At 50.5% G+C, this 27,896-nt stretch overlaps 1 protein-coding gene across 2 annotated transcripts; it reads left to right on the top strand.

Moving 5' to 3' along the window:
* The first annotated feature begins 2,401 nt into the window (after positions 1 to 2,401).
* SCAMP2 (secretory carrier membrane protein 2) lies at positions 2,402 to 27,869 on the top strand. 2 transcript variants are annotated; one of them, XM_027522061.1, is made up of 10 exons: positions 2,410 to 2,567; positions 15,479 to 15,547; positions 15,979 to 16,077; positions 16,610 to 16,738; positions 18,168 to 18,285; positions 18,800 to 18,928; positions 19,576 to 19,735; positions 20,887 to 20,988; positions 25,954 to 26,071; positions 26,334 to 27,869. In XM_027522061.1, the coding sequence occupies exons 1-10, from the start codon at positions 2,511 to 2,513 to the stop codon at positions 26,466 to 26,468; spliced, it is 1,116 nt and encodes a 371-aa protein (XP_027377862.1). In that variant the 5' UTR covers positions 2,410 to 2,510; the 3' UTR covers positions 26,469 to 27,869. The 2 variants fall into 2 exon arrangements, with proteins under 2 accessions (XP_027377861.1, XP_027377862.1); XM_027522060.1 differs by lacking the exon at positions 16,610 to 16,738 and having other exon boundaries at positions 2,402 to 2,567.
* The last annotated feature ends 27 nt before the right edge of the window (positions 27,870 to 27,896 follow it).

Consider the following 27,896-nt stretch of genomic DNA (forward strand, 5'->3'; position numbering starts at 1 on the left):
CTAACAGCATTTCCCTAGTCTAAAATAATAATACATAGCAAGTAATGCGGAGAAGGCAATGGCACCCCACTCCAGTACTCTTGCCTGGAGACTCCCATGGACAGAGGAGCCTGGTGGGCTGCAGTCCATGGGGTCACTAAGAGTTGGACACGACTGAGCGAGTTCACTTTCAATTTTCACTTTCATGCACTGGAGAAGGAAATGGCAACCCACTCAGTGTTCTTGCCTGGAGAATCCCAGGGACGGGGGAGCCTGGTGGGCTGCCGTCTATGGGGTCGCACAGAGTCGGACACGACCGAAGTGATTTAGCAGCAGCAGCAAGTAATGTCATTAGCAAAAAAAAAAAAAAAAAAACCCAACACACACACATACAAACATTAAGCGAGAAAAGCACATTAAAATGATGTAACATAAGCACATTTATTTAAGAATGTATTCCAGTATCAAACGGCAAAGTTCAACAATGCAAAACGGCAATTACTTTTGCACCAACCTAATGATAAGCCAGTAAATGTGTTTCTCTGAGTTCTAGAAGCCATTCTAGCAAATTATTAAAACTAAGGAGGGGGGTGATGGGGACCTTGATTTACAGAAGTACAAGTGATGACAGCCTGGGATTTGCAATTGGTCTCTGGAGTGGGGGCAGTCTTGTGGGACTGAGTGTGTACTTAAGCTGTGGGATCTGATGCAAAATCCAGGTAGATAGTGTCAGAACTGAATTGAATGACATCCAACTGGTGTCAGAAAATTGATTAGTGTGGGGAAAAAAAACCCCTGTATGTCTGATCACAGAACTGTTTTGTGTCACTAGTAAAGATGAAACACAAGTGTGCTTACACTGTGATTGGAGAGGTAGCCATGGGGGGTTAGGGGTAAGAAGTTTCTAAGGGTACACAAACATAAATCCCTCCTGTTCTTCCACTTGAGGATGTTTCCTGGAAAAAAAAAAAAAAAAGTTGAGCTGGACCCTCAGAAAAGTGGATGAGGTAAATAGTAAATATTTCATAATTATGAAATATCTGCTTGGTATCTGCTTGGTACTATGTTAGTGCCAGAAATACAACAGTGAGCAAAACAGATGCTATTCCTGCCCTTGTGGAGATTACAGTCTAGTGGGAGAAACAGACATAAATAACCATCTTTACACATATGTAATTACAAATCTGCTATAGGTATTATGAAGGAAAGGCACAGGGTTTCTGTTGTGGGGGAGGGGCTGGTATAATCTATACTGAAGAGTGGCTACTCCTGAGGAAGAGATCCATAAACCTGGATTTGAAGAATAAGTAGGAGTTAACTAGGGGATGATGAGGGCATGGGCTACGAGCATACCAAGCAGAGGGAGAGTCCAGTACAAAGGTCCTGAGACAGGCAAAGGAACAAATAATTTTGAGGACCTGAAAAGCCACTAGGAGGGCTGGGATGCTCAGGGGTGGGGTGTAGTGGAGGGGAAGGCACAAGAAGGAATGGGAAGGATTGATAGGTGAAGGGCAGATATTACAAGTCTTAGAGGTCAAACTAAGAATGTGGATCTTTATGGAAAATAACTGAAAGATTTTAAACAAAGTTCCGTAGTGATTTTGCCCCATTTGAATGGATCTCTGATTACAATATGAACAACAAAAGACCAATTAGCAGCCCTGTACTCGTCCAGGGGAAGGTATGGAGGAGTGGCTGGACTCAGTTACAGCAGAAATGTACAAAGACATGAATAAATAACTTGAGTTTGTGGGGAATGAGTCAGCCATTTCCCATATACTGATGGCTCTATTGCTGAACTCCCTCATTCATTTAATAAATGCTGGATGCCCAGGTTAATCCCAGCTCAGGCCCTAAACCTGTCTGAGCTCAGGGATCCTCAAGCCTAAGGCGATAAAATTTGACATCGGGGGTCAAGGCCTAAGAGAGGCAGGGCTCAGCTAGTATGGGGGACAGCTGCACAGTCCATTCTTTCGAAAAGATCCTCTCTGCTCGGCCCCTACCAACAGAACCCTTTCCTAGCTTGGTGAAGTCCTCTGGGTCGGGAATTCCACTCCCCACTCCCCCCGTTGGCTGGAACTCCTGTCCCCTACCTGAACCAGAGCGTATTTCCCAAATTTGACCTCCAAGAAAGCTGAAGGGGTTAAGTTTCCATCCCCACTTTTGGGAGTTTACTTTGAGGAGTTTCTAACACAATGTTGTAACCTATCTGAACGAGACGCAGCTGGGAACGGCTCCAGCCACTCTTCCGTCTCCCAAGTTCCTCGGTGACTCGCCGACCACTGGAGCACAGACACAAGGAATAAGCGGACGGAAGCGAATGCCCACCAGGCTCCACAGTGGGTTGGGCAGGAGGGCGGAGCGGACTTCTGTGATGTCATACGACCACGCCCCTCTGGGAGGACGTTGCGCCTGCGCCAGAACGGCTGCCTAGCTCCCGGAAGTGGAGGGCCTGCACGGAGAGCGCCGCTGGGTCTGGGTGCCCGGAGGCAGAAGCGCTCTCGGAGCTCGCTCGTCGGCCCCTGACCGCCATGTCGTCCTTTGACACCAACCCCTTCGCGGACCCAGTGGACGTAAACCCCTTCCAGGTAGAGCCCTCATCTTACAGCTCTGTCCAGTGCCCAAAGGCCGCCGCCCGGGCCTCTTTCGCCAGAGCCGGGAGACGTGGCGTAGGAGGGACGGGCTCTCTGCCCAATGGGAGAGCGGGCTTCTAGGGGTGTCCTATCGTAGCGCCTGGGGGGCGGGACTAGCAGCAGGTGGAACAGCGGAGGGGGCGGGGCGCTGTACTCTGGGAAAAGGGTGGGACTGTCTAGCTCCCGGGAACGTAGCCCTTCTAACTGGATACCGCTGGGGAAGGGGACTGGCGCAGACAGGATCAGGGAAGCCCCCAGCTTCAGGGAGATAAGCGGCTTCACCTGAGGGGAAAGTGTGACTACCACATCCCGCAGTCTTGAGGAGACGCTAGCCTTGAGTCACTTTAGGAGAGAGGGTGACAGCAACGTAATGAGGTGGAAGCCTCTAGAGGGATGGAGAAATGTCAGAAAATCCAAAGACCATCCCCCGCAACACACACACAGCCAACTAGTCTATAAGATATAGGAGAGCCCCTGAGATTTGTCAGAAAGGGAAGGCTGGTAACCCAAGTTGAATTATGGCCTTGATAACAATTTCACACCTTGGCCATGGATCTAGTTTGGACTGGGCTCTGGCTAGATGAGAGAGCCCAGGGTAGAGACGGGGGAGAAATGAGGAGCCTCTGAGGGGCTTGAAGTGCAAGGAATGTTGGTCTGATGGACCTGTGTGTGGTGACAGGGTAGATGAGATGCACTGATCTATGAGCTGGCCAGACCTTTTAACAATTGCCCAAGGAAAAAGAGACTTCCTTTTAAAAGCCGAAACCTTCCCGCCTTTGAGCAAAGAGCATAGGGGTATTCTTTTCCACGATGGAGGGTTGGGACTCCTTTAACTCCAAAGCTCCGGTGCCTCTTGTTTTGTGTATGCTCAAAACCAGTTCTAGGGAAGCTTGCTTGTGCTGACTAGTGATTTATGAGTCTCGAGCTTTCTGCTTTGTCAGGATGTCACCAGGCATGTGAACTCTTCCTGCTTGTTCTTTATTTTGGTCATTGGCAACTTTAAAGTTTCCTGCAGGTGTAGGGGAAGTCCTTGGAGGGGGTCCTTCCTGCAAGACACAGCATGAGCTTTTCCACCTTGAATCCTTTCTTTCAAGGGTCAGAATAAACACAAAGGAGACTAGAATGAATGTCGGTTTACTTCTCTTTCTTGGTTTAAGGTGACTTAGCCAGTGGGAGCCCTTGAGGCAAATTTTGATAGCTTGGTAACATCAGGGAATTCCTAACATTCCTCTAGTAGCTTCATGCTTCTTGACAGAACTGTTTGGAGGACCTTATCTTTTATGTAAGGCAGTAATCTCTATTTGAGTAAAGAAAGAACATTTGCATTTTTTTTTTCTTTTCCTGTGCCATTGTCTTCAGATAACTGTTTTGCTTTAGTTATAAAAATGCTGCATGATACTGGAGTTCGGGTGGCTCGGACGGTAAAGCGTCTGCCTACAATGTGGGAGACCTGGGTTCAGTCCCTGAGTCAGGAAGATCTCCTGGAGAAGGAAATGGTAACCCACTCCAGTATTCTTGCATGGAAAATCCCATGGACGGAGAAGCCTGGTAGGCTACAGTCCCTGGGGTCGCAAAGAGTCAAGGACACGACTGAGCGACTTCACTTTCAGAAGCATTTTGGTATGTGTGCTGTGTAATCATGTGCCTTTTTCTTTCTGTTTTTTGTACTCTCAGAATCAGAAATCAAATATCTGCTGCTATCTGAAAGAGGCAGTCAGATATCCAGAGATGCCGAGAGCTTGTCCTCAGTGCTAGCAGTGGGCTAGATAATTGGCCTGAATTTTGCCCTATATTAGTAGCAGCTTGAAAGTCTTAAACCACATCTCCAACCCCAGAAATGATTGTGCAAACTGTGGAAGAAGTAACTTCTACATTGAAGCAAGACAGTCTGTACATCAGGCAGCCCCAGGGTATGGCAGGACAGGAAGCAGCTGTGGTCCTGTAAAGAGTAACATCTGGTGGGGAAGCCTGTGGGGGAAGGCGAGAGCCGGTTGGCTGCAATTCTGCTCCTCCTGATTCTGGGCTGGGTTTTTCCTCTTGGCACACAGCTGTGGAGGGAGAAGGAGCCTTGGGTGTGAGGCCCCCAAACTTCTTTTCCTGGAGAGCTGCCCTCCCTCTCCTTGTGATGGTGGTTTCTGCTTTTCTGACTGCCAGGGTTGGGACACTGGGAAGGCACAGACCTTGCGGGGCTGGGTGTGAGCCCAGCTTCATTTACTTAGGGTGTTGGCACAGAGCTCAGAAGAGAGAATGTGGAGAGGCTATAGACTCAGAAACTGTCACACCTAACTGGCCTTCAGAAGTCTTTTTTTTCCCCCTTCTCTCCATGGTGGTTTATGAAAATATACTTAGTGTTCGGAGTTCCATGGTGGATTTTTAGAGCTGGGAACATCCTCAGAAATCTCTTCTAACCCTTTCGGTTTAGAGATGAGAAACCAAGAATGCAGTGAGGATGGGACATGGCCAGAGTCACTAGCTAATTGAAGCAGGAAGGGACTCAGATCTGGGCCTTCTTCTCTGGATAGTGCTGTTCTTAAGATTTTTAACTGCCTTGGCAGTTACTTAGGCCAGCTAAGGAAAGAATGTAACATCATCACCACTGTTACCATTCTTAAAATGAGAGTACTGGTAAGGGTGAAAGTAACAAATTAGGTGAGCTTTTTTGTTATTTTTCAGTGTGTGGGGGTGGAATAATATGGATTGTATTTTGCTTTTTTTTCGTTAAGATGTATTTATTTTTGGTTGCTCTGGTCTTTATTGCTGTGTGTTGGCTACTCTTTGTGGTGGTGCTTGGGCTTTTCATTGTGGTGGCTTCTCTTGTTGAGGAGCATGGATTCTAGAGCGCAGACTCAATAGTTGCTTGACACGTGGGCCTGGTTGCCTCATGGCATGTGGTATCTTCCAGATCCAGGGATTGAATCCTTGTCCTCTGCACGGGCAGGTGGGCTCTCCTCCATTGAGCCACCAGGAAATCTCCTGTATTGCATTAGATGATATTTTAACATAGCATGTTTTCTGAGTAATGCCAGTCCTGAAAGGTGCTCAGGGTTCTGTGGTCAAATAAAGTCAGGAATCATTTTCCTGAAGGTTGACCAGGCTTGTTCATTTGTTAAAGGCTCCGAGAAATCCTGCAGTAAAGATATTTGCTCCACTTTGTTTGATCCAGCCTTTCTCAGAGTTTTGCAACCATGGAATCCTTCTTCTAATTCTTGCAATATCCCCTGAAGCTCCTGGTGTGCTTTTAGGTTAACTTCCTTATACATATTTTTTATCTTCACTCTGTTCCATCCCCACCTGAACTGTGGCTGTGGGCTTTTATGACTTCCTCCTTGTGTACAGTTATAGTGGGATTATTAGAAAACTTCCTGCAGAGTCGGACTGTAAGTGGAAAGTTGTCACAAGAGTGCAGCAGAGGTTTTTTACCAAACTCCTAGGAGGAAGCAGGAAAGTGCAAGCCGAGAGTGGCTGGTTTCCCAACCTCCCCTGGCACTCCCTAATCCCTCTGTGCATTATGGTGCATCTGCTGTGTACCATCTGGGTATTCTGCTTTCTACTAATTCCAGTATGTCTGTTCCCAAAAGTTTCTCAGAAAGTCTTGTTGGATGATGAAGAGGTTGAGGGCTCCAGATGGGTGTTGTCCTCCCCATTTTCTCTTTCAGCAGTCCACTGAAAATCAGCGGACCCCAGCAAGTGCCTGGGCTGCTTTGCCGCTTGGTGTTTCTGTTAGGTTACCCCAGGCAGTCGACATTGATCTGGGAGTGGACTAGCTGGTGGTTCCAAACAGAGAAAACCTTTCAGCATTCGTGAGTCGCCAAATCACACCATATCACTTTCACACATTGTCTCCTTGCACTTAAAAGATAATCTTGGTGGTATGGCTGCTTCCCAAGGATTTAAGACATTTCTCTCCTGTGGGAGGAGAAAGTGATGGCAGAAATGTGATTTGGGCATGAACAGTCACATGAAGTTCCCTGCAGAGACACTGAGGGCTGTGTCACTTCCCCTGATAGGGTGGACTTCAGTTTGACTGCAGCTTTGGGAATTCTCAGAACCCCCAGTTGGACCTGGTAGAACTTTCCTGGGGAACAGGAGCATTGTTTCAAGAAACTTGAAAATGGCAAGGTTCATACAGTTTAACTGAGTCCAGGCAGCTGCCCAGGTTGGGGTGGGGAGGGATTTTTGCCTTAATGGTTGGCACCTGGAGGTAGTCTGGGTGTTAGAAAGCCCTTGGCCAGTGATACAGCTGAACTTTGACCCTACTTGTCTATTAAGTTTTCTTTGGAGCCACTTGGAGTAGGACAATCCTGGGTTCAGAGAAACGGTAATATTTAACCAGGACAAACAAGGGGTACTTGCTGCTGGTCCAGAGAAGAGTGCTGTGCACATTAATTCGAAAGGTGTGACCCGTCCAGCAGTGCTCTTATGAGATGCTGACACGTTCATGCACATCACTGAGCCACTGCTGCTCTGAGGGCCTGTGCAGGAGACCAGGATAAATGGGCACATGGCCTGCTAGAGCTTCTAATCTGACAGGAGAGCTAAGAAACGCTCACTGATCATGACAGCATGCCCTGGCATGATAAGGGCAGTCAAAATTTGCCAAAAGGACCTGTGAGGGATCTGAGGGAGAACGGGGCAGAGTCCTATGGTAGGAGGTCCTGGGAGCAGAAAGCCTATGGCACGAGAAGGTATTCCAGGTGAAGGAGCACCAACTTAAGTCACTTCCGCACACTCTCAGCTCCACGCCCCCAGGCGCCACCTCACTGTGGACTCTCTGGGATCTGTGGGTCCGCTGCTTGTGGTGCACCAGCTTTTCTGACCAGTCTCCTGGAAGTTCTCTCTGTCCTTGGCCTCTTTATACTAATAACTCTCACCTCCTTCTGCCTGTTTTCTCTTCTTGTCTCCTGCATTTCAGGGTGTCCTAGAGTTCTGTCCTTGGCTTTGTTCTCAGTGTACCTCTCCGAGTAAGTCCTCCCACTTCCGTGGCCTCAGAGTAGCATCCACATTCCAGTGGGCTCAGATCCAGAGCTCTAGCCCTCATCTTCTGAGCTCCAAACCAGTATTTCCAGCTCTTACCTGGACATTTCCACCCATTCCACCCAGATGCATTTTATCAATCTCTCTGATGCGAATCAATACCTTCCCAGATCCTCTCCCTGCTCCCACACCCCTGCTCCTGAAAATCCTGTTTCTCTTCTCCCATGACTGCCTGTCTTGCTCAGTGGTGGCACTGTTTGCTGGTCCCCCGAGCTGGCAGCCTCAGTCACTCCACCCCTTCCCTTCCCTTCCCCTCCCCTGTGTCCTTGTCTTGCAGTAACTCTATACCCCGACCATCCTGTGGAGTGGTCAAGCCCGTAGCGTCTACCTGAGGAGGGTCTCCGGAGCCCGTTCCCTCTTCTCCATCCTCTGTGTCATCCCTTAGCTCAAGCCTCACTATCACCCATGTGGACTCTGTGTCCCAGGCAGTCTTCCTGCCATCCTCCTTCCATGAGCACTGCAGTCTCCTCACTGCTGGCGGAGATGATCACTGCTCACAATCTCTGAGGGCTTCCCAGGTGGAGTGGTGGTAAAAATCCACCTGCCAGTTTAGGAAACGCAAGAGATACAGGTTCAATCCCAGGGTCGGGTAGATCCCCCAGAGAAGGAAATAGCAACCCACAGGGACAGAGAAGCCTGGTGGGCTACAGTCCACGGGGTCACAAAGAGTTGGATATGACTAAGCACACAGGCTTTGCACAATCTCTTGTTGCCCCCATTGCCACAGCCTGCAGTCTGGCCCAGCCATCTTCAGGCTGGGTCCCTGGTGCTTCTCTCTTTGTATATAACACTTTGCTCTGTAGTCTCCTGATCCTTCTCACTGAATGTATGCAAGGTCTTTTTAAAGACCCCATGTCTTTGCAAATGCTGTTCTCCTCTCCCTCTTGAGTGCTTGCTTAATTTCTTTCCTCTCTCGAGATCCAGCCCAGATGCCACCTCAGAGAAGCCTTCCCTGAGTCTCCGACAGCCTCTTCGCTCCCTCCTCTGTGAGCCCTTTGCCCATGCCCTTGTTCAGCACTGGTCACATGCTGTCACTTCTTGCCCTGGCTTCTGTTGTGTTCTCTGTCCTATTTGCTTCTTGAGGGCAGGAACCAAGGCCTTTTCTTGGTGCCCTCACCCTGCACTGGTTGGAATGGTTTGTGTAGGGAGTAGATAGACCGCGGTGGAAGGAGAGGGCAGAGGGCTCCATTTGATGGGGAACAGGCTGCACCTGGAGGAAAGCTGGTGCCAGGCCATGGAGCGCCTCAACGCCAGGCCAGGGACTTGGCCTCTCTTTCCTGGGAGCCTCTGTACATCACTGCTGTGGCAGGGAGGGAGGCCCCAGGGTGCACCTTGCTCATTTGATGGCTTCTCAGGCTCTCTTCTTAAAAAAGAAGTGTGTATGTATTTGTTTAACATCAGATCAGATCAGTCGCTCAGTCGCTCAGTCGTGTCCGACTCTTTTCGACCCCATGAATCGCAGCACGCCAGGCCTCCCTGTCCATCACCAACTCCCGGAGTTCACTCAGACTCACGTCCATCGAGTCAGTGATGCCATCCAGCCATCTCATCCTCTGTTGTCCCCTTCTCCTCCTGCCCCCAATCCCTCCTAGCATCAGAGTCTTTTCTAATGAATCAACTCTTCGCATGAGGTGGCCAAAGTACTGGAGTTTCGGCTTCAGCATCATTCCTTCCAAAGAAATCCCAGGGCTGATCTCCTTCAGAATGGACTGGTTGGATCTCCTTGCAGTCCAAGGGACTCTCAAGAGTCTTCTCCAACACGACAGCTCAAAAGCATCAATTCTTCGGCACTCAGCCTTCTTCACAGTTCAACTCTCACATCCATACATGACCACAGGAAAAACCATAGCCTTGACTAGACGAACCTTTGTTGGCAAAGTAATGTCTCTGCTTTTGAATATGCTATCTAGGTTGGTCATAACTTTCCTTCCAAGGAGTAAGCGTCTTTTAATTTCATGGCTGCAGTCCCCATCTGTAGTGATTTTGGAGCCCAGAAAAATAAAGTCTGACACTGTCTCCACTGTTTCCCCATCTATTTCCCATGAAGTGGTGGGACCGGATGCCATGATCTTTGTTTTCTGAATGTTGAGCTTTAAGCCAACTTTTTCACTCTCCACTTTCACTTTCATCAAGAGGCTTTTGAGTTCCTCTTCACTTTCTGCCCTATACAGTGGAAGTGAGAAATAGATTTAAGGGCCTAGATCTGATAGATAGAGTGCCTGATGAACTATGGAATGAGGTTCGTGACATTGTTTATTATAAACATAACATAATCACATTATAGAAAATTTGAAAGACAAAATAAACCATCCCTGTTTCTACTAGTGTTTTGCAGCCATTGTTTTGATGTGTGTTGTGTTACGAGTACTTCTGACAGAATCGTCATTTGATACTCGTATAACCGAGCTGTTTCCGTATTGCTGCCCTGTGTTCATAACTGTGATTTTTAGTGACTGTTTCGGCCATTGAGGGGATGTGTACCAAAATGCACTGGAGCTCACTGTCGCTGGGTATTTAAGTTGTCCCCTGCTTTTCTCCCCCCTGTTGTAAATACCAGCGCAGTGGATACTTTCGCAGATGCAGATTTTCACATGTTTTTGTCATGTTTCCTTTGGATGGCTTCTCAGGCTGTCTCAGAGAAACCAAGGTTAACCGTGGCGCCTCGTTTGCCTGGGACCGAGCCGGCCAACGTGGGGGTGACCGCTCCTTCTTGTGCTGTGACACGCAGCCTTGTCACTAAAGCAAACAGGACTTCACAGACGATCCAAAGTAGTGGTGACTCTTGGCCTCTCAGAGGGAGTGGCCAAGTTTTGTTTTTGTTTTTTAGTCTATGAGGTATTTATTTAATGTGTTTGTTTGAAGCCTGAAATAAACCTCACATTGAGAGCCTGGGCGGAGTGGAGGGTGGGAAAGCAAGGAAAAGTCGCAGTAAACTCAAGCACAGCCGAGACCTGGGAGATGCATGGAGAGGGGTTGCCAAACCAGTGAAAACAAGTATGTTTTTCAAGGCCCTCCCCCCGCCGCCGCAGCAGAACTCCAGCCCAGCTGTACCGCCTCATTTTCTCAGCCCCTCACAGCCCAGCTCCACCCAGTGCCCCCTTTCCTGGAGCTGTATGGCCTGAGCTTGCCTGACCAGGCCTGTGCTCGCCTTCCTCCGAGCCCGCCCAGCCTCCTCTCCCCTCCCATGGTCACTCGTGCTGTGTGCTTGTCTCAGCTCCCAGACTGTGGTCTCCTGAAGGGTAGGAGCTGCACTCTGTTCCTCTTGGTGTGTCCCTCACCCTGTGTGTGGCTGCTCACTGCATGAAAGGAACTGAGACCAGGCGCGTTCTTCTTGTTATAAATTCAGGCAAGGGCATGAGCCGGTTGAGTCCTTTGGGCACTGAGGGGGTGTCAGCTTACTTCTTGGTAGGTGAGACTTAGCTTTCACATGCTTTTAAATGCTTGACCCACTTACGAGCTGGCTGAGGCTTGGTGAGTGGGAAGGAAGATTCCTGCTGTTGGCTTATTTGTGACTCGAGGGGAAAGCTGAGGGTCCTCATTCAGGCCAGTCAGTGTGGTCCTTACTCACAAGATTCTCTGCCAGTGTCCTTCCAAGGGTGTTCACCCAGAAGGACTGCTTTGAAGTTCAGGAACAAATAGCCGAGCAGACCCAGTTGTCCTGGTTGACCCCTCAACCCCATGTTGACCGAGCATCTTCCATCGGTCAGCCCCTGAGCTAGGCTTTGGGGAGACTCTGCCCACGCAGGTTTACCACTTGTGTTTTTGGAGAAAGACAGATTTGGATTCAAAATTGGGCTCAACCACTACAGTCCCTGAGGTCTTGGAGGAATTACTTCCTCTCTCTGAGCTGGGCCTTTCTTCATCCTCATACTCCTCCTTCACAGGATGGTTGTAAGGTTGAATGAGGAGGTAGGCTGTAGCTTTTCTCAGCCAGGGCCTCTCAGCTGAGCCGCAGAACACAGAAGCTGATTGGAACTACTGTTTTCTCCATTTTCCCAAGGATGGAACATCACCAGGACTGTTCTGATACACAGGAAAGAAGGCAGGTCGTTGCAGACAGTGGATGGCCTGGGGCAGTGGGGCTTGACTCTCTCGAGGAACCAAGTTGAGAAAGGCTGGTAGAGCCTTCTTTTCTGGTGGTGTGACACAGTGGCTGGTTCTGGGATGACTAGCAGCAGTATCATTGCGTGATGAACCTGTGCGTGGTAGACAGTCTGCGTGTCGGCTCCCGTGTCCGTCCCTCCTCCTCCCTTGCTCTCTCAGTGGGCCTCAGCTTCTCTTGAAACCACACACATCTGTCAGAAAGTGCCTAGTCTCCTCAGATGGAAAGCACCCATGTCTCCCAGTGTTCCAGGCTCCTTTCCCCAAGCAGAGTCCTCCTAGGCCCTGGGGCTGCCGCTCTGATGCAGGCGGCCCTCCCCTTCTCTGTGCCTTGGCACTTGGGTAGCACCTCGTAGAGAAAGCAGAGAAGGGCTGTCCGCCTGCAGTCCTTATTCCAGACATTACCTGAGCTTCTTCTTGCGTCAGGCCCTCCACCAAGCACTAGGAGCCAGAAGTATGAACTAGACACAGAGGCACCTGACTGCAGTTTACAGCCTGCTAGAGGAGACAGGATTTGTTTGTGGTGAGCCTGATCAGGGGTCCAGGGCCAAGTCCTTCAGATTGTTGAGAAAGAAGAGGGGTCAGTTTGGACAGGGTGATCAGTCCACCCACCCTCCGGAATCCTCTTCTGGCTAACCTTGGTAAGAAAATGACATCTCTTCACAGGTATGGAGGCTGCCTATTTAAGGCGTACACCTCAGCCAAGCGGGTATGCTGGCTCCTGACACTGCTACCACGGCCGCCCCTCTGCCCTTGTCCTGTAGTGACAGACTCGAGTAACTCATCCCTTGGATGGTGGATCTGATTTCAGTGACTTCAGCTCACTTACTGGGCTGTGACTTGATGTCTGCGGAGTTTGAAAAGGGAACAGATACTGAGCCCTAGATCCTTCTTGCAGGAAGCCAGCCCAGTAATTCTGGGAGAAATCTGCTAGTCGTTCAGCCAACAAAAAAACCTCAAGGCCAGTTCCTCCAACTGGCCTCTCGAGCCTCACCTTGTCACTTTGTCCAAATTGCAGGAGCCACCTGGCAAGGATGGTGTCCAGCAGAAAGGACGCGAGGGAGACAGGAAGTGGGTTGAGGCTGTGTGTCCAGCTCTGGGCCAGGCCCTGGGGCCCTGCAGACACAGGCTTGCCCTCTAGGGCCTGATGGCCTCAGTGCGAAGATGGCAGAATGTGTGAAAGAGGCACGTTCTGGGACTTCCCAGGTGGTCCAGTGGCTGAGACTGAACTCCCAGTGCAGAGAGCCTGGATTCCATCCCTGGTCAGGGAACTAGATCCCACTTGCCACACCAAAGATCCTGTGTGCCACAACTGAGATCCGGCACAGCCAAATAAATAGATATTAAAAAAAGAGAGAGAGGCATGTTTAGCGCTGACCCTTGGCTGTATAAATGTTCAGATAAGGGAGCCAGACCTGCAGGGTGGCGAATATCCATTTCTATGTTTGAAAATTGAGGACTGGCTCTCTGAGAGTCTGTCTACCATGAATATATGTTTAAGAATCCAATCTGTGGAGGCTTGCTGCTGGAAGGGAAGCTGGGCAAGAAGGCCAGGAGCATCTGGATGAGCCGTGAGAGACTACGGGTGAGGTGTGCCGACAGGGGAGCCTCGCTGAGGCCTTGTAACGGGGCCTTGGCAGAGTCTGGGGGCAGCTGTTTCTCCCAGAGGCATCGCTGTTGGGCTGGACCTGAGCCCCATACCTGTTCTGTGTGGGGAAGGGAAGGGAGTGCGAGTGTGCAGGAGCTGCGTTAGGTGCCCAGCCCGGCCCCAGGCCAGCACTGGCAGAGAGAATGGCAGGGAGCCCTGTGTGAGGCCCTCAGCCTGAAGGGTTGGCCTCTGGGAAACGTAAGGATGAAAACTTGGAGAAAGGCTGTGTTCTGAGGACATTTTTGGATTTTTTTAAAAGAATGGGGGGGGGGAAATCCCAAAACATCATTTTCTTGGCGTTTCAGCTGAGTCCTTCATATCTGTATTCCTTGCAAGTGTGCATGGTTTAATAAAATCAGCACTGGCAGCCAGCAGCATGTTTTTGTTCCAGAACTTTAAATTGTCCTTTAGAAAATGAGAGGAATAAATGCTTTCTGTAAAATAATAAAAATAACTAAACAGTATAGAAAGGTTATAAAGTGAAAAGTATCCATTCATACCACCTTATTTACCCACCCTCCCCCACCCACTTCCCCCACCAAAAAAACAAACCCTCCCGGAAGGTAAATACTTTAAACCAGTTTATTTTACTTTATTTTTTAAAAACATTTTTAACTTTGTTTCAAAGTTAAACTCAAGACACATTGACTTCATAGGAAATCCACTGAGAAATGTGTTTCTAGGCTGAATACCTGTTTCCCCTTAGTCTTCCCTAACAGAGCGTGTACACGTTAATCACTGTCATTTTATAATCACGCTGGTCCACCCCACGTAAACTGCGTGCGGTATTCTGAGTGTTCTTAGTTACACCCTCAGTTTCACTAACTGCACAAGGTTTTCTGGGATAACCTATCATTTGAATTCTTTGGCTATTTTGAGGGTGAAATCCAAAGAACTCTTAAGTGAGTCTCCTCTAGGAGGTGGGGGTTATTTTATAGGTGTTAGCAACTGGTACCTAAGCTGTGCTGATCCCATCTGGCATCTCTGGAAGACCACCTGTAAAACCATAGTATCATTTGATTCATCAGTCAACCAAGTGACTCAAAACTGAAAATTAAATTTAAAGAAAAATAATTTAGAGGAAAAAAGACAATCAAGACAATCCTAGAGGAACTCATTCTAAGCAGTCAGTGTGTGTGTGTGTGTGTGTGTGCCTGCGTGCGCAAGGCACACCAGATCCATTCCCTGCAGGCTGGTGGGTCCCAGATGACTCCCCTTTCCAGGAAACAGTGATCTGAGGGAGCCGAATCTGGCAAGTGGCCAGTACCAGTAAAGAGCAGCCATAAAGTGGTGGGGACATTTATATTCAACCCCCCTCTGGAGTCAAACCTACAGGTGCCAGAATTCCCTGATGGTTCAGTAGTTAGGACGCAGTGCTCTCACTGCCAAGGGGCCAGAGTTCAATCCCTGGTCAGGGATCTAAGATTCTACATGCTGTGTGGGTACAGTTTTCTTTTTTTTTTTCCCCCAAAAAACCAAAAAGACCCTGCTGGCTCCCTTGGGTCCCGCAGAGCAGTCAGGTCCATTCAGAAGCGGACTGTAAGCTAGTAGACTTCCCCACGTGCTAACACATCGTTTCACTTTGCTTTACTTCAGCCTGAATACTGCTTGGACTAGTTTTCAGGCTAAACCATCTTAAATCTCCTTTCTTTTTTGAGGGGGGGCCATACTGCATGGCTTAGGGAATCTTAGTTCCTCAACCAGGGATTGAACCTAGTCCCAGCCTTTGGCCCACCAGGGAATTCCCTAAACATTTTGAATTTCTCAAGGGCTCCAAAGGGAACACCTGTGTTGTCTTTTCCTGGGCCTCAGAATGTAAACCTTGCTCTGGGTCTCTTCTGGCAAGTCATCTGGGCTGCAGCCCTCCTTTTCCAGCAAGGGAGAAATGACTGCAGGTGTGGTATGGCAGGGGCTGGGTACAGGAGCCTTCAGGAGAGGCTCTCCAGGACTCTAGGAAGGGCCATCAACAGCCTTACTTCAGCCAGGTAGCCCTGGGAGGGGCCTAGAGACGGTGGTCTCCCTCCCCATCACCAAGACTCTCCTTTTTCCCCAGCATCTGATGACTCTTTTCTCACCTTCTCAGGATCCCTCTGTGACCCAGCTGACCAATGCCCCACAGGGAGGCCTGGCTGAATTCAACCCTTTCTCAGAGGTTGGTGGGCATGCCCTCTTTTTGAGTCTCTGGGTTCTCTGGGTGGTGCTGGCATCTCTGGGTAAGGTGACTTGGCAGAGACAGAGAAGTTCTGTTCCTCAAAGAGACAGTCCTAATGTGAACTCAGGGGGGTGGGGTACGGAAGAGGAACCCATCCATTGTCCCTTCAGGATCCATGAGCTGGGGCGCTCCCCGAAGAGGAGGGCCGGGCAGTGTTGGGAAGGTCTGGATCCAGGGTCCTGGGTTAGGCCTCACATTGCCCAGAACCTGAGGCTTGTTGGCCACGAAGCTACAAAGGCAGGCGCAGGGCAGGCCCAGAGGGAGCGCCCCTCACAGGCAAGGGCACATCACTCTCCCGGCTGTGAGTCTGTCCCCACGTGGCCAACTGGGGGAGGCCCACTCACCTCCTTCTTCCACTCTGCCCCACGCAGACAAATGCAGCGACGACGGTTCCTGTCTCACAGATGCCCGGGGCCTCGCAGCCGGCAGTTCTCCAACCCTCAGTGGAGCCCACCCAGCCAACCCCCCAGGTACCGTTGACAAGATCCCTTTGGCCTCTCCTTTCCAGAAAGGGACACACCCAGACTGGTGGCTGAGCCCCGAGATTGAGGAGGGGCAGAGGGCTTTCCTCCCGGGCTCCCCTTCCAGGGCCCTCTGGGTCATCTCCTGGGAGCTGGTCACTTGCAGGTGGAGGGTCTGCTCTACCAACTATATCCTCTCCCCCAACCCCATGACCACCACCCAAAATAAGCTGTACTCACCAGGCCAGGCTCCTTGGTGGCAGGAAGAGCATTTACCCCTATTGTGTCCTTCCAGAACCTCCTCCGGCCTTTGGTTCGTTCTCTCTTCCCCAGGGCCCAGAATCTCTCTTCCCCTCGCTCTCCCTTTTTTTTTTAAACCTCATTTATTCCCGCCTGCCTTCCTGCGCTCCTCTGTCCCTCCACCAGTACTCTGAGCCTTGTGTGCTCTGGGCCCGACTCTCCCCTCCGTGCCTCCCAGCCCCACCGCCCGCTCCTCGTGGCCCCTGGTGAGCGTGGCCCACAGTGGAGCTGTGTGTTGCAGCTCCTGCTTAGACAGGCCAGCAGGTTCCTGCCCACCAGATTCCTGGCAGTGAGTGAGCTCTCAGAGAGGCAGATGCTGCTAGGAGGAGATAGTATTCTCAGAGACAGCTACCTGCGAAACCTGCCAAAGGTAGGCGAAGAGTAGATGAGCACGAGGGAGGGCAAGGTGCCCAGAGCCCAGCCAAGCTGGGCTGTGGGCGCCAGTGGGCCCCAGGCTGCTCCTGTCGTCTGACTGGACTTCTCTGAACGTGCGGCCCCTGCCCAGGCCCCTGGGCCCCACCCCTGGCCCTAGAGCTCTGTGGAGGTGAGGCGAGACTCAGAGGCAAGAGTGACTTCTGTCCAGCTGGGTGGTGGGCTATAGGGACCTGGGCCTACTCAGCTGAAGTTGCAGACTTGGGGAGAGGAGGCTGAGACCCCAGTGTGGTCTAGTGTGGCCACTTCTGGTCCTGCTTCTGCCCCCACTGCCTGAAATTTACCTCCTGGGACTTGCCTGGCGGTCCAGTGGTTAGGACTCCACACTTCCACTGTAGGAGGCATGGGTTCAGTCCCTGGCCAGGGAGCCAAGACTCCCCCCGCACCGCCCCCCGCCCCCCCCCCCGCCGCCAAAACAAACAAACAAAAAATTTACCTCTTGAAGGCAGCCGTGGCCCTTTGGAGAATTCCTTTTAAAGAGGGAGAGGTGTGTGTGTGTGTTGCATGTGCTCACACACGCATGCGCAGGAATGCCTGCCTTATTATTCCATGAGATGACCAGTTTGATACCTGTTCCCTAAGGAGGACTGTAGACTTCAGGAGGAACCAGGTCCCAACAAGGGGAGCAGCGCCCTAGGCTGGAACACCGTGCCCAAGCCCAGCTCTGTTCAGCCTTATGTGTAGTCTCCTAGCGCCTTCCCTGCTCTGCCTGGAGAGGGATAAAGCTTGAACTCTGCACATTGTGCAAGCAAGGCCAAGCACAGCCAAGCCTAAAGGGCTGCTGGGTTGTACTGGGGCACACAGTTCAGTTGTGCCTCTGGGCAGCTCCTGGGTGGGAGGACAGTCCTTAAATATAGATCCCGAGGCTCTGGGCGCACAAGGCTGCCCTCAAGTATCTCCCTTCCTCTCTCACTGCTGGCGGGTCTGCACTGTTTCCCCTTCACACACACAGACACACACACCTATGCACGCACATTCCATGTTCTTCAAATGAGGCTTGAGTCTCTGGCTTTCCAGCTATAGGTTGGTCTCTTCTGAAGTCTTTTTCCCTTTGCTGTTACCTCAAAAGTCACTTTGAACTTTGCCTGACTCCAATATGGGGATAGTTCCCATCTCTTTCAAGCTGAGGGATACAAGGGAGAGGAGAACCCTGGTGATGGCTAAGGGGCCAGAGGTGGTGTGGAGGTGGTGGGGGGCAGGTCACCTCGGCCTCTCCATGGTGGTCTTGGGTACCCATGACACCTGGGCCTGGGACTGCCCCTGAGCCCTCCCTGCGTGGGGCACGGCCTCTCTGGCTTCAGCTCAGACCGACACTGTCTCACTGTCTTCTGTGTCTGGCTGCCCTCCACCTCCTCTGCACCCTCCAGGCTGTGGCCTCTGCAGCCCAGGCAAGCCTGCTCCGGCAGCAGGAAGAACTGGACAGGAAAGCGGCCGAGCTGGAACGGAAGGAGCGGGAGCTTCAGAACACGGTGGCCAACTTACATGGTAGGGGAGGCCGTGCTGCCTGGCTTAGGACTTCCCTGAGCCCGCTTGTTCCAGGGCAGCCTCAGAGCTTTGCTGAGCTCTGTCACGGCATTGTCCTGGGGAACGCCAAGTAAGGTGAAGGTCAGGAGACTTGCCATTTGGTCCTAATGGATGTAGGTTATTTCTTCACTCCTTCCCCACTCTGGAATTTACTTCGAGTGGGAGCCTTGGTCCCAGGATTCCTTACCCATGATGATGCCCCCTTGTGCTTACGGTCTGGTGGTTAATAAAAGTAATCACTTAGGCCGTCGAGCTCTGTGTTTCCCAGTGCATCTGGGGTCCATTGTATTGGAGTGAGCTCAGGGGTGTTTGTGTCCGGTCCTCTTTCCCCATCCCACTCCATATCCATACACCCTGAGCCCCGTCTGCTGGCACCCCCCGGGAGCCCTGCTTTGGCCCAGGGACTGGGCCCGCATGTGCACCCCGCCACGCTGCTGCTAAGGCCGGGCTCACCTCCTCACCTCTTCCCATGCAGTGAGAGAGAACAACTGGCCGCCCCTGCCCGTGTGGTGCCCTGTCAAGCCCTGCTTCTATCAGGACTTCTCCACAGAGATCCCTGCCGACTACCAGCGGATATGCAAGATGCTCTACTATCTCTGGATGTGTGAGTCTTGCTCTGCCCCTTCAAGCTCAGGGTGAAGTGGGCTGTGACTCGAGCGTGCTGGCTATGCTCTGGTTGCTCCTCTTGGCAGGCTGCAGCCTCTCTCTGGGCTGGGCTGAGGGGTGTCTCTGCCCACATAACTGGCTCCCCACAGTCTGCTGCCTGTCCTGGGAACCTCCCCACAAGGGCCTGTCCAGACCCCGTATCAGGTAGGGTGGGACTAGCCGGAGGCTTCAGAGTTCCTACAGAGCTCTCTGCACTGAACAGCCCTCCTTAGGGGAAGGCCTCTCCTCCCCATGGTCCTCTCGGTTCCTAGGAATGAGGAGCAAGGAGAGAAGACTTCTTGTAGCTCCACTGGGGGCTGTCCACAACCAGGGGAAAGCCTGCTGAAAGACTTCATTCCCCAAAGCTCAGCCCTTGTATCTGTATCCGCCCCTCCACTGCCACTCCTCAGATACCTGAGTTTTAAGATTCCCTGGTTTTAAGGTCTCAGAACACCCTGCCTGTGTATACACCAAGGTCCTCTAGTATTTCTGCAGCTGCTCTCACAGCGTGGACCTCATTTCCTCTTCAGGGGATGGTTTGCCTCAGTGGGGAGGCCTTCGGTCCCCTTGGCACAAGCCTCTCTCTCCCCACCTCTCCTTCCCCAGTGCATTCAGTGACTCTGTTTCTGAACCTGCTTGCCTGCCTGGCCTGGTTCTTAGTCGACACCTCCAGGGGAGTAGACTTCGGCCTCTCCATCCTGTGGTTTGTGATCTTCACCCCCTGTGCCTTCCTTTGTTGGTATCGACCCATCTATAAGGCTTTCAGGTGAGTGGGGCTGGGCAGGGGTGAGTAGTATATGGCTGGCATCAGGTAGCAGGCCAAAGCCCATCAGCCCTGGGGCCCCCTCCCAGTCTTAGAGCGGAATGGAATGGTGGGGAAATTCACTTTCCGATCCCCACCCTTAGTGAGAACAGGCAGGGATCAGCAGCTGTTTTCTCCTCTGTTGTACCAGAGGTCTGCTCTGGGCCCTGTCCTTGGACCAGGCTCGGGAGACCCAGAGAGGAAATCAAGAGCCTTCCTTGCCTTCCCCCTGCTCCCAGTCTGTCTGGTTCATTGGGATTTTAGTTCCGGGGAGAGGCTGTGTGTCTGTGATAGCCAGACAGAGTCTGATAAGAGTGAGATAAGCTCTCAATAGCTTTACCCCTCCATGCTCATGTCTGCCCCTCCCCCTACCTCCCCAGTAACCCTTGAGCCTCGATGAGTGCCAGTATTTGACCGGTGGCCCTAGAGTCAGTACTGTGGACATGAATGAATCCACCTCACAGACCCCTAGGACTTTTGGAATTGAGACTAGGAGTTGATGCTCAACTCCTAGTTGAGCCCAGCAGGGAGTGAAGAGAGAAGGGAGGAGAGACAGGGAGCCCAGCAGGTCCTGGGAAAGAAGGGGCAGAGCAGTGGCCAAACCCTCCCATGTACTCAGCAGGCAAAACCTGTACCCTCACTGTATTCTAGCCCTCCAGGGCGTGATGGAAGTTCTCAAACACCAGTTTTATCTGGTGTTCCCTACTCCCTAGGTGTCTTTTCTTCCGCCCAGGCCTACAGATTGATTCTTAAAGTTTTATTATCTTTATAACAGTCTTAGATTTTCTTACCTGTTATGAAATGGAGATAACTTCAGGAAATGGACTGTTAGGTTTGTTACATTGTCCGTGGGGTGAGCAACTTTATTTACAAGTTCTGTAAGCACTCAAGCATTGACCCCTTAAATTGGAAGGCAGCGGAAGGCAAGACCTTTTTGATTACGGGGGTGTCTGTGTGTCCCTGTCCTCATGGACAGTGTGGCTGACCCCTGGAGCTCTGTCTGCTCTGGCACCTTCCTCCTGTCTCTTAGCGAGGAAGGTATCCTGGCAAGTGAGAAGGCTGAGGTCTGAGCCCAAAGCCCTTGTGTGACTTCTCATTTCCCCCTCTCTCCACAGGTCTGACAACTCTTTCAGCTTCTTCGTGTTCTTCTTTGTATTTTTCTGTCAAATAGGGATCTACATCATCCAGTTGATCGGCATCCCTAGCCTTGGGGACAGGTGAGACGTGGGGCAGCACAGAGGGGACTAGGCCCTGTTCCCCTGCTCCCAGAAAGACCCCACCGATGACCCGTCTTCCACCATGGCTGGGAGAGGGGTGATGGGTCAGCAGGGGTCTGCCTTCTTCCGCTTCTTCCCCGGTAGCCACTCACTGTTTCGCCTTGCTCACCCCTTTCCAGAGTGCTGTGGGTGGAGTTGGCCTGAATCCTTAGGCTCTCAGGGCTGTGTCCTGCACTGCAGGGCGCCCTTGTCCTTTTCTCCTGCCGGGCCCTCCTAGAGCCTGCGGCTGCTCCCACAGGCCCCGGACGAGCCCCAAGGCTTGGGCGGCTGCCGATGGATGTCTTGGCCTTTACAAACTGTGAGCTGTGACTTTTTCTGGAGGCCCTGTAACCTCAGGAGGTGGAGCCCTCACCCCTGGAGGATCTGCTCCTTCAGGCTGCTCTCCTTGAGCATCCAGTTGGCTTGAGAGTCCCGGCTGCTGCAATTCTCAGCTCAGAATTAGTCTCAAAGAGCAAAGCTGATGGCTGATGTTTTCCTTTCTGCTCCAGTGCACAGGGAACATTACAGAAAGGTCAGGCTGGCACTTGGCTGAAAGCCTGAGCCTGGAAGGGCTGCACTATTTTGGTCCCCGCCCTCCAGTGGAGCTGGCAAGTCCAGAGTGGCGAGGAGGGGTGACTCACCTCACACTCAGTGCATGCTGCCTTCCTCCTCTCCTCTGCCTTCTTGCCTTGCTATTTCTAACCTGGCCCCTTTTCTGTTTGACTGGTGACCCAGTTTCATTACTCATTACCCTCAGTGAGATCCTGGTAGAAGACTGTGATTAACAATTGCTGTTTACACCCTGGACTGGGAGCCAGAAGGCTTGAGTTCTGGTCCTGCTCCGCCCCTCACTGCCCTGCCTGGGTCTGCCTGGTTGAGCTCCGAGGCCTCCAGCCTCCCGGTGACTTTCTCATCTCACCTCAGAACACCCACGATTGGGTGGAAGTCCTCCCGCCTCCCTTTTTTGTTACTGATTATAAAATACACATAACATAAAATCTGTCATTTTGTTTACCACTTAAACCACTTTGTATAATTGAGTGGCATTTAGTTCATTCACAGTGTCTTGCAGACATCAGCACTGTCTAATTCTGTATCACACTGTGACATTTGTATCACATTGTAAGGAAACTCCATGCCCATTAAGCAGTCACTCTTCATTCCCTCATTCACTGAGCCCATAGCAACCATTAAACTGTTTATGCATCTCTGGATTTGCCTATTCTGGACATTTCATTTTAATGAAATCATATGTGGCTTTAAACAAAAAAATTTATTTATTTATTTATTTTTGACTGTGCTGGGTCTTCATTGCTGCATGGGCTTTTCTCTAGTTGCAGCGTGTGTGGGCTTCTCGTTGCAGTGGCTTCTCTTGTTGCAGAGCATGGGCTAGACACACAGGCTTCAGTAGATGTGGCACCTGGACTCTAGAACACAGGCTCAGTAGTTGTGGCGCACACGGGCTTAGTTGCTCCTTAGCGTATGGAATCTTCTTGGACCAGGGATTGAACCTGCGTCCCCTGCATTGGCAGGCAGATTCTTTACCACTGAGCCTAACATTTGGCTTTTGGTGCCTGGCTTCTTTCAGATCAGATCAGTCTCTCAGTCGTGTCCGACTCTTTGCCACCCCATGAATCACAGCACGCCAGGCCTCCCTGTCCATCACCAACTCCCGGAGTTCACTCAGACTCACGTCCATAGAGTCAGCGATGCCATCCAGCCATCTCATCCTCTGTCGTCCCCTTCTCCTCCTGCCCCCAATCCCTCCCAGCATCAGAGTCTTTTCCAATGAGTCAACTCTTCACATGAGGTGGCCAAAGTACTGGAGTTTCAGCTTTAGCATCAGTCCTTCCAAAGAAATCCCAGGGCTGATCTCCTTCAGAATGGACTGGTTGGATCTCCTTGCAGTCCAAGGGACTCTCAAGAGTCTTCTCCAACACCACAGTTCAAAAGCATCAATTCTTTGGCACTCAGCCTTCTTCACAGTCCAACTCTCACATCCATACATGACCACAGGAAAAACCATAGCCTTGACTAGACGGACCTTTGTTGGCAAAGTAATGTCTCTGCTTTTGAATATGCTATCTAGGTTGGTCATAACTTTCCTTCCAAGGAGTAAGCGTCTTTTAATTTCATGGCTGCAGTCCCCATCTGTAGTGATTTTGGAGCCCAGAAAAATAAAGTCTGATGCTGTCTCCACTGTTTCCCCATCTGTTTCCCATAAAGTGGTGGGAGCGGATGCTATGATCTTTGTTTTCTGAATGTTGAGCTTTAAGCCAACTTTTTCACTCTCCACTTTAACTTTCATCAAGAGGCTTTTGAGTTCCTCTTTACTTTCTGCCATAAGGGTGGTGTCATCTGCATATCTGAGGTTATTGATATTTCTCCCGGCAATCTTGATTCCAGCTTGTGTTTCTTCCAATCCAGCGTTTCTCATGATGTACTCTGCATAGAAGTTAAACAAACAGGGTGACAATATACAGCCTTGACGAACTCCTTTTCCTATTTGGAACCAGTCTGTTGTTCCATGTCCAGTTCTAAGTGTTGCTTCCTGACCTGCATACACATTTCTCAAGAGGCAGATCAGGTGGTCTGGTATTCCCATCTCTTTCAGAATTTTCCACAGTTTATTGTGATGCACACAGTCAAAGGCTTTGGCATAGTCAATAAAGCAGAAATAGATGTTTTTCTGGAACTCTCTTGCTTTTTCGATGATCCAGCAGATGTTGGCAATTTGATCTCTGGTTCCTCTGCCTTTTCTAAAACCAGCTTGAACATCAAGAAGTTCACGGTTCACGTATTGCTGAAGCCTGGCTTGGAGAATTTTGAGCATTACTTTACTAGCGTGTGAGATGAGTGCAATTGTACGGTAGTTTGAGCATTCTTTGGCATTGCCTTTCTTTGGGATTGGAATGAAAACTGACCTTTTCCAGTTGTGTGGCCACTGCTGAGTTTTCCAAATTTGCTGGCATATTGAGTGCAGCACTTTCACAGCATCATCTTTCAGGATTTGAAATAGTTCAACTGGAATTCCATCACCTCCACTAGCTTTGTTCATAGTGATGCTTTCTAAGGCCCACTTGACTTCACATTCTTTCACATAGCATATTTTCAAGGTTCATGTTAGTACTTCATTACATTTTATGACTAAATAATATTCCATAGTTCTTGGAGATACTGCATGTTGTTTATCCACTCATCAGCTGATAGACATTTGGGTTTCCACCTTTTTGCTGTTGTGGATAGTGCTGCTGTGAACATTTGTGTATAGGTTTTTGAGTACCTGCTTTCAGTTCTTTAGGGTATGTATCCGAGGGTGGAATTGCTGGGTTGTATGGTGATTCTATGTATAATTTATTAAGGAACTGCCACACTGTCCTGCAGTGGCTGAACCATTGTATTTCTTTCTTTTTGGCTGTGCTGGGTCTTTGTTGCTGCAGGCATTCTCTAGTTGGGCCTGTTGGGGCTGCTCTCTAGTTATGGTGTGTGGACGTCTCGTTGCAGTGGCTGTTTGTTGTGCAGCCTGGGCTCTAGGGCGCTCGGGCTTCAGTAGTTGTGGCGCATAGGCTTTGTTACCCCACAGCATGTGAAATCTTCCTGGACCAGGGATTGAACCTGTGTCCTCTGGGTTGGCAGGTGGATTCTTAACCACTGGACCACCAGGGAAGTGCAGGCCAAACTATTTTACATTCTCAATAGCAGTGTATGAGGATTCCAGTTCCTCCACATCCTCCCTAACACTTACTATTTTCCTTTCTTGTTTTTTTCCTTTTTTCTTTTATAGCCAATCTAGAAGTGTGGTAACTCGTGATTTTGATTGCTCTTTCCTGAACGATTATGATGTTGGCCATCTTTTATGTGCTTGCATATTTTCTTTGGAGAAATGTCTATTCAAATTGTTTTCTAATTTAGTATTTGGATTGTCTGTTGAATTCTTCATATATTCAGGATGCTGCATAGCTACTTGTCAGGTATATAATGTATAAAGTTTCTCCTTTCTGTGTGTTGTTTCTCACTTCTGATAATATCATTTGATGAACAAAGGTTCTTAATTGTAATGAGATCTAATAGTTTTCGTTCTTATTGTTAGGTTTGAGTTAGCTTTTCTATATGGTGGAAATAGGGTGCACCTTCATTGTGTTTTTTTTTTTCCTTTTAATTTTTTTAATGTAATTTTAATTGGAGGATAATTGCTTTACACTATTGTGTTGGTCACCTTCATTATTTTGTATGTGGATATCTAGCCGTCCTGCACCATTTGTTGAAGAGGCCATTCTTCAACATTCAGTGGTTTTGGCACACTTGTCTAAAATCAGTTGATGATAAATATATAGATTTGTTTCTGGACTCTCAGTTCTATTCCATTGATCTATAATATATGTCTATCCTGATGCCAGTACCATACTGTTTCGATAGCTATAGCTTTGTATTAATTTTTAAAATCAAAATGTGAGGCTGTCCCCTTGGTAGATGAGAACACTGGCTCAGGAAGGAGAGGTGACTGGCTGGAGGCAGCAGGGCTGTTCCTGGGCTGCAGGGTGGGGAGCTGAGGTGAGAGGATGAATGAAGTGGGTTGGCTAATGATCCTCCTTCCCAGAGGGACGGCCCTCTGCAGTGAGCAGCCCTAGGCTTTCCATGTCCCCTAAAGGGCTCTACCCACCGTCACTCTTAACAGTGAAAGCAGCAGCCACATCCTCCCTTCCAGGCCTCACATGGCCCATAGATTCCCTATGGGCATTATGGGGCCTGGTGGCCTTTACAGAGGCCTGGCCTCACAGGCCAGGCTTTTGGCCCATAGGGCTCTGTGCTGCCCAGAGATGCCCGGGTGGTGTTCAGCACACAGTGGCCACTTGGAGAAGAGCCCCTCACAGGGAGCTCTGGGGCCCAATCCCACTGTGCTCTCCCCGGCCTCCTCTGCCTTTGCAGTGGTTGGATTGCAGCCCTGTCTACGATGAAGCACAACTTGGCTGTGTCGGTCATCATGATGGTGGTGGCTGGCTTCTTCACCCTCTGTGCCGTGCTCTCACTCTTCCTCCTGAAGCGGGTGAGTGAGTGGTGGGTGCTGGGCCAACTGCAAACCCAAGGAAGCCCCAGCCCCTGGGGTAGGCACCTCTCTCCTGCTTTCTCCATGGGGGATGTTCATCACTACAGCAGTTGTGTCTCCTGGGTCCTCAGAGCTCCAGCAGCTTCCTCCAAGGCTCTGGGTGGGAGGTCAGACAGGCTGGGGTCCGTGGTGGCTGCCTTGGGCCCATGAGCTGGTGGCCCCCAGGCGGGTGGACTTTTCTCACCACAGCCTCTTTCTGCAGGTGCACTCCCTGTACCGCAGGACAGGGGCCAGCTTCCAGCAGGCCCAGGAGGAGTTTTCCCAGGGCATCTTCAGTAGCAGGACCTTCCGCAGTGCCGCCTCATCTGCTGCCCAAGGAGCGTTCCAGGGGAATTAGTCCTCCTGACTCCTCCCTCTGCCCTGGCCTTCTCTCTCTCACCTGCCTTCTGAGCTGCACTTTCCACGGGTGCCTTAAGCATTGGGTATGCCCAGCACAGACCTGGGGAGGGTCTTGCCCATGGCTCTTCTTCCTCCCTCAGCAACCATCTCTCCCTTCCACCTGAGGAAAGGGGAGGGAGGGACAGGGACTTTTTTCTACACAAGAGAAAAAAAAAAAAGCTGTCTTTTCTTCTCTGGTGGTGGTTTGATAGGATTTTTTTGTATCTTTGGAAGCAATGGGACTGAAGTTCTCTTCTTCACAGATACACACATGTACTCACACACATACAAACACAAACACACACACTTGGGATCACTGGCTGTACTGGGCCCAACCACCTTGAGTCCTGAGATTCCACTCCTCCCCAGCAGGCCTGACGGGAATCTGGCTTCATGGACCCAGCCTGTCACTTCCACAGTCCTGCCCTTCCCTCCTGCTCAGACTCTGGGAGCCTCCTAAGGGCTCCCCTTTAGATGAACTGCAGTCTGGGCTCTTCCTCAGATCACTCTAGGGTGAACTCTGGGCTTCCAGCCTCTGTCCTGCCTTATGTTTCTAACAAACAGGCCATGTTTGTTTCGTAGCCCTCTAGGGCCCCTGCATCCTCCCGATGTGGGCAGTACGTGGTGCCCTCTGGGGCCCTTCTTAAGCCCTTCCCTCTTTAGACTTACTGAATGTGCAATGGGGTTGGTTAGGATTTGGGGATGGAGAGGGATAGAGGACACTGACCCGAAGTTGTCTTGCCCAGCTTTTGGCAGTCTTGTATTAGGGTGGGTCTGATTGTCCTGGTGTGGTTTGGCCCTATTCGTTTTGATTTCCTCTTTCTGAGGGACAGCTGCCCTTTAGCTTGGCCTCATATTCTTGCCTATCCCTGCCCCCCACCATCAGTAGTATCTAGCTTGTATGACTCTTAGGGAGGGCAAGGGGAATGAATTCAGAACTTCATTCTTCAGGCCACCTTTTTAAGGGTTCCAGACTAATCCCCCAGGGTTCTCCCGTATTCCCCAAGTAGAGTCTAGATCACCTTCCACTAGTCCTGGGGATTCCCCAGGAGTTGTGTCACTCTAATGGGTGCTTAGGAGTTCAAGGTTAAAACCTGTATCCTGTGCTCCAGAGATGGTAGGAGTGGGTGGGTAGACTGAGGGGACTTCTCAAAAAGCTGTCCAACCCAGGGCATCTGGGGCCTAACCAGAGGCAGCCCCGAAGCTGCCAGCTGACACAGCCCCAGAGCCACTGAATGATGATGGCAGTGACCAAGGTTTTGTAAACTCCTTTCTGGTATTTTTTTTCTCCGTGTACAAATGTATATGTTATGTCTCAATTTTGTCCTTAAATAAAAACAAAAGACATTTTCAGACAATACTGGTCCTGATGTCTGCTGTATTTGGA

The sequence above is a fragment of the Bos indicus x Bos taurus genome, chromosome 21 (assembly GCF_003369695.1).
Source record: "Bos indicus x Bos taurus breed Angus x Brahman F1 hybrid chromosome 21, Bos_hybrid_MaternalHap_v2.0, whole genome shotgun sequence".
Lineage (NCBI taxonomy): Eukaryota > Metazoa > Chordata > Mammalia > Artiodactyla > Bovidae > Bos > Bos indicus x Bos taurus.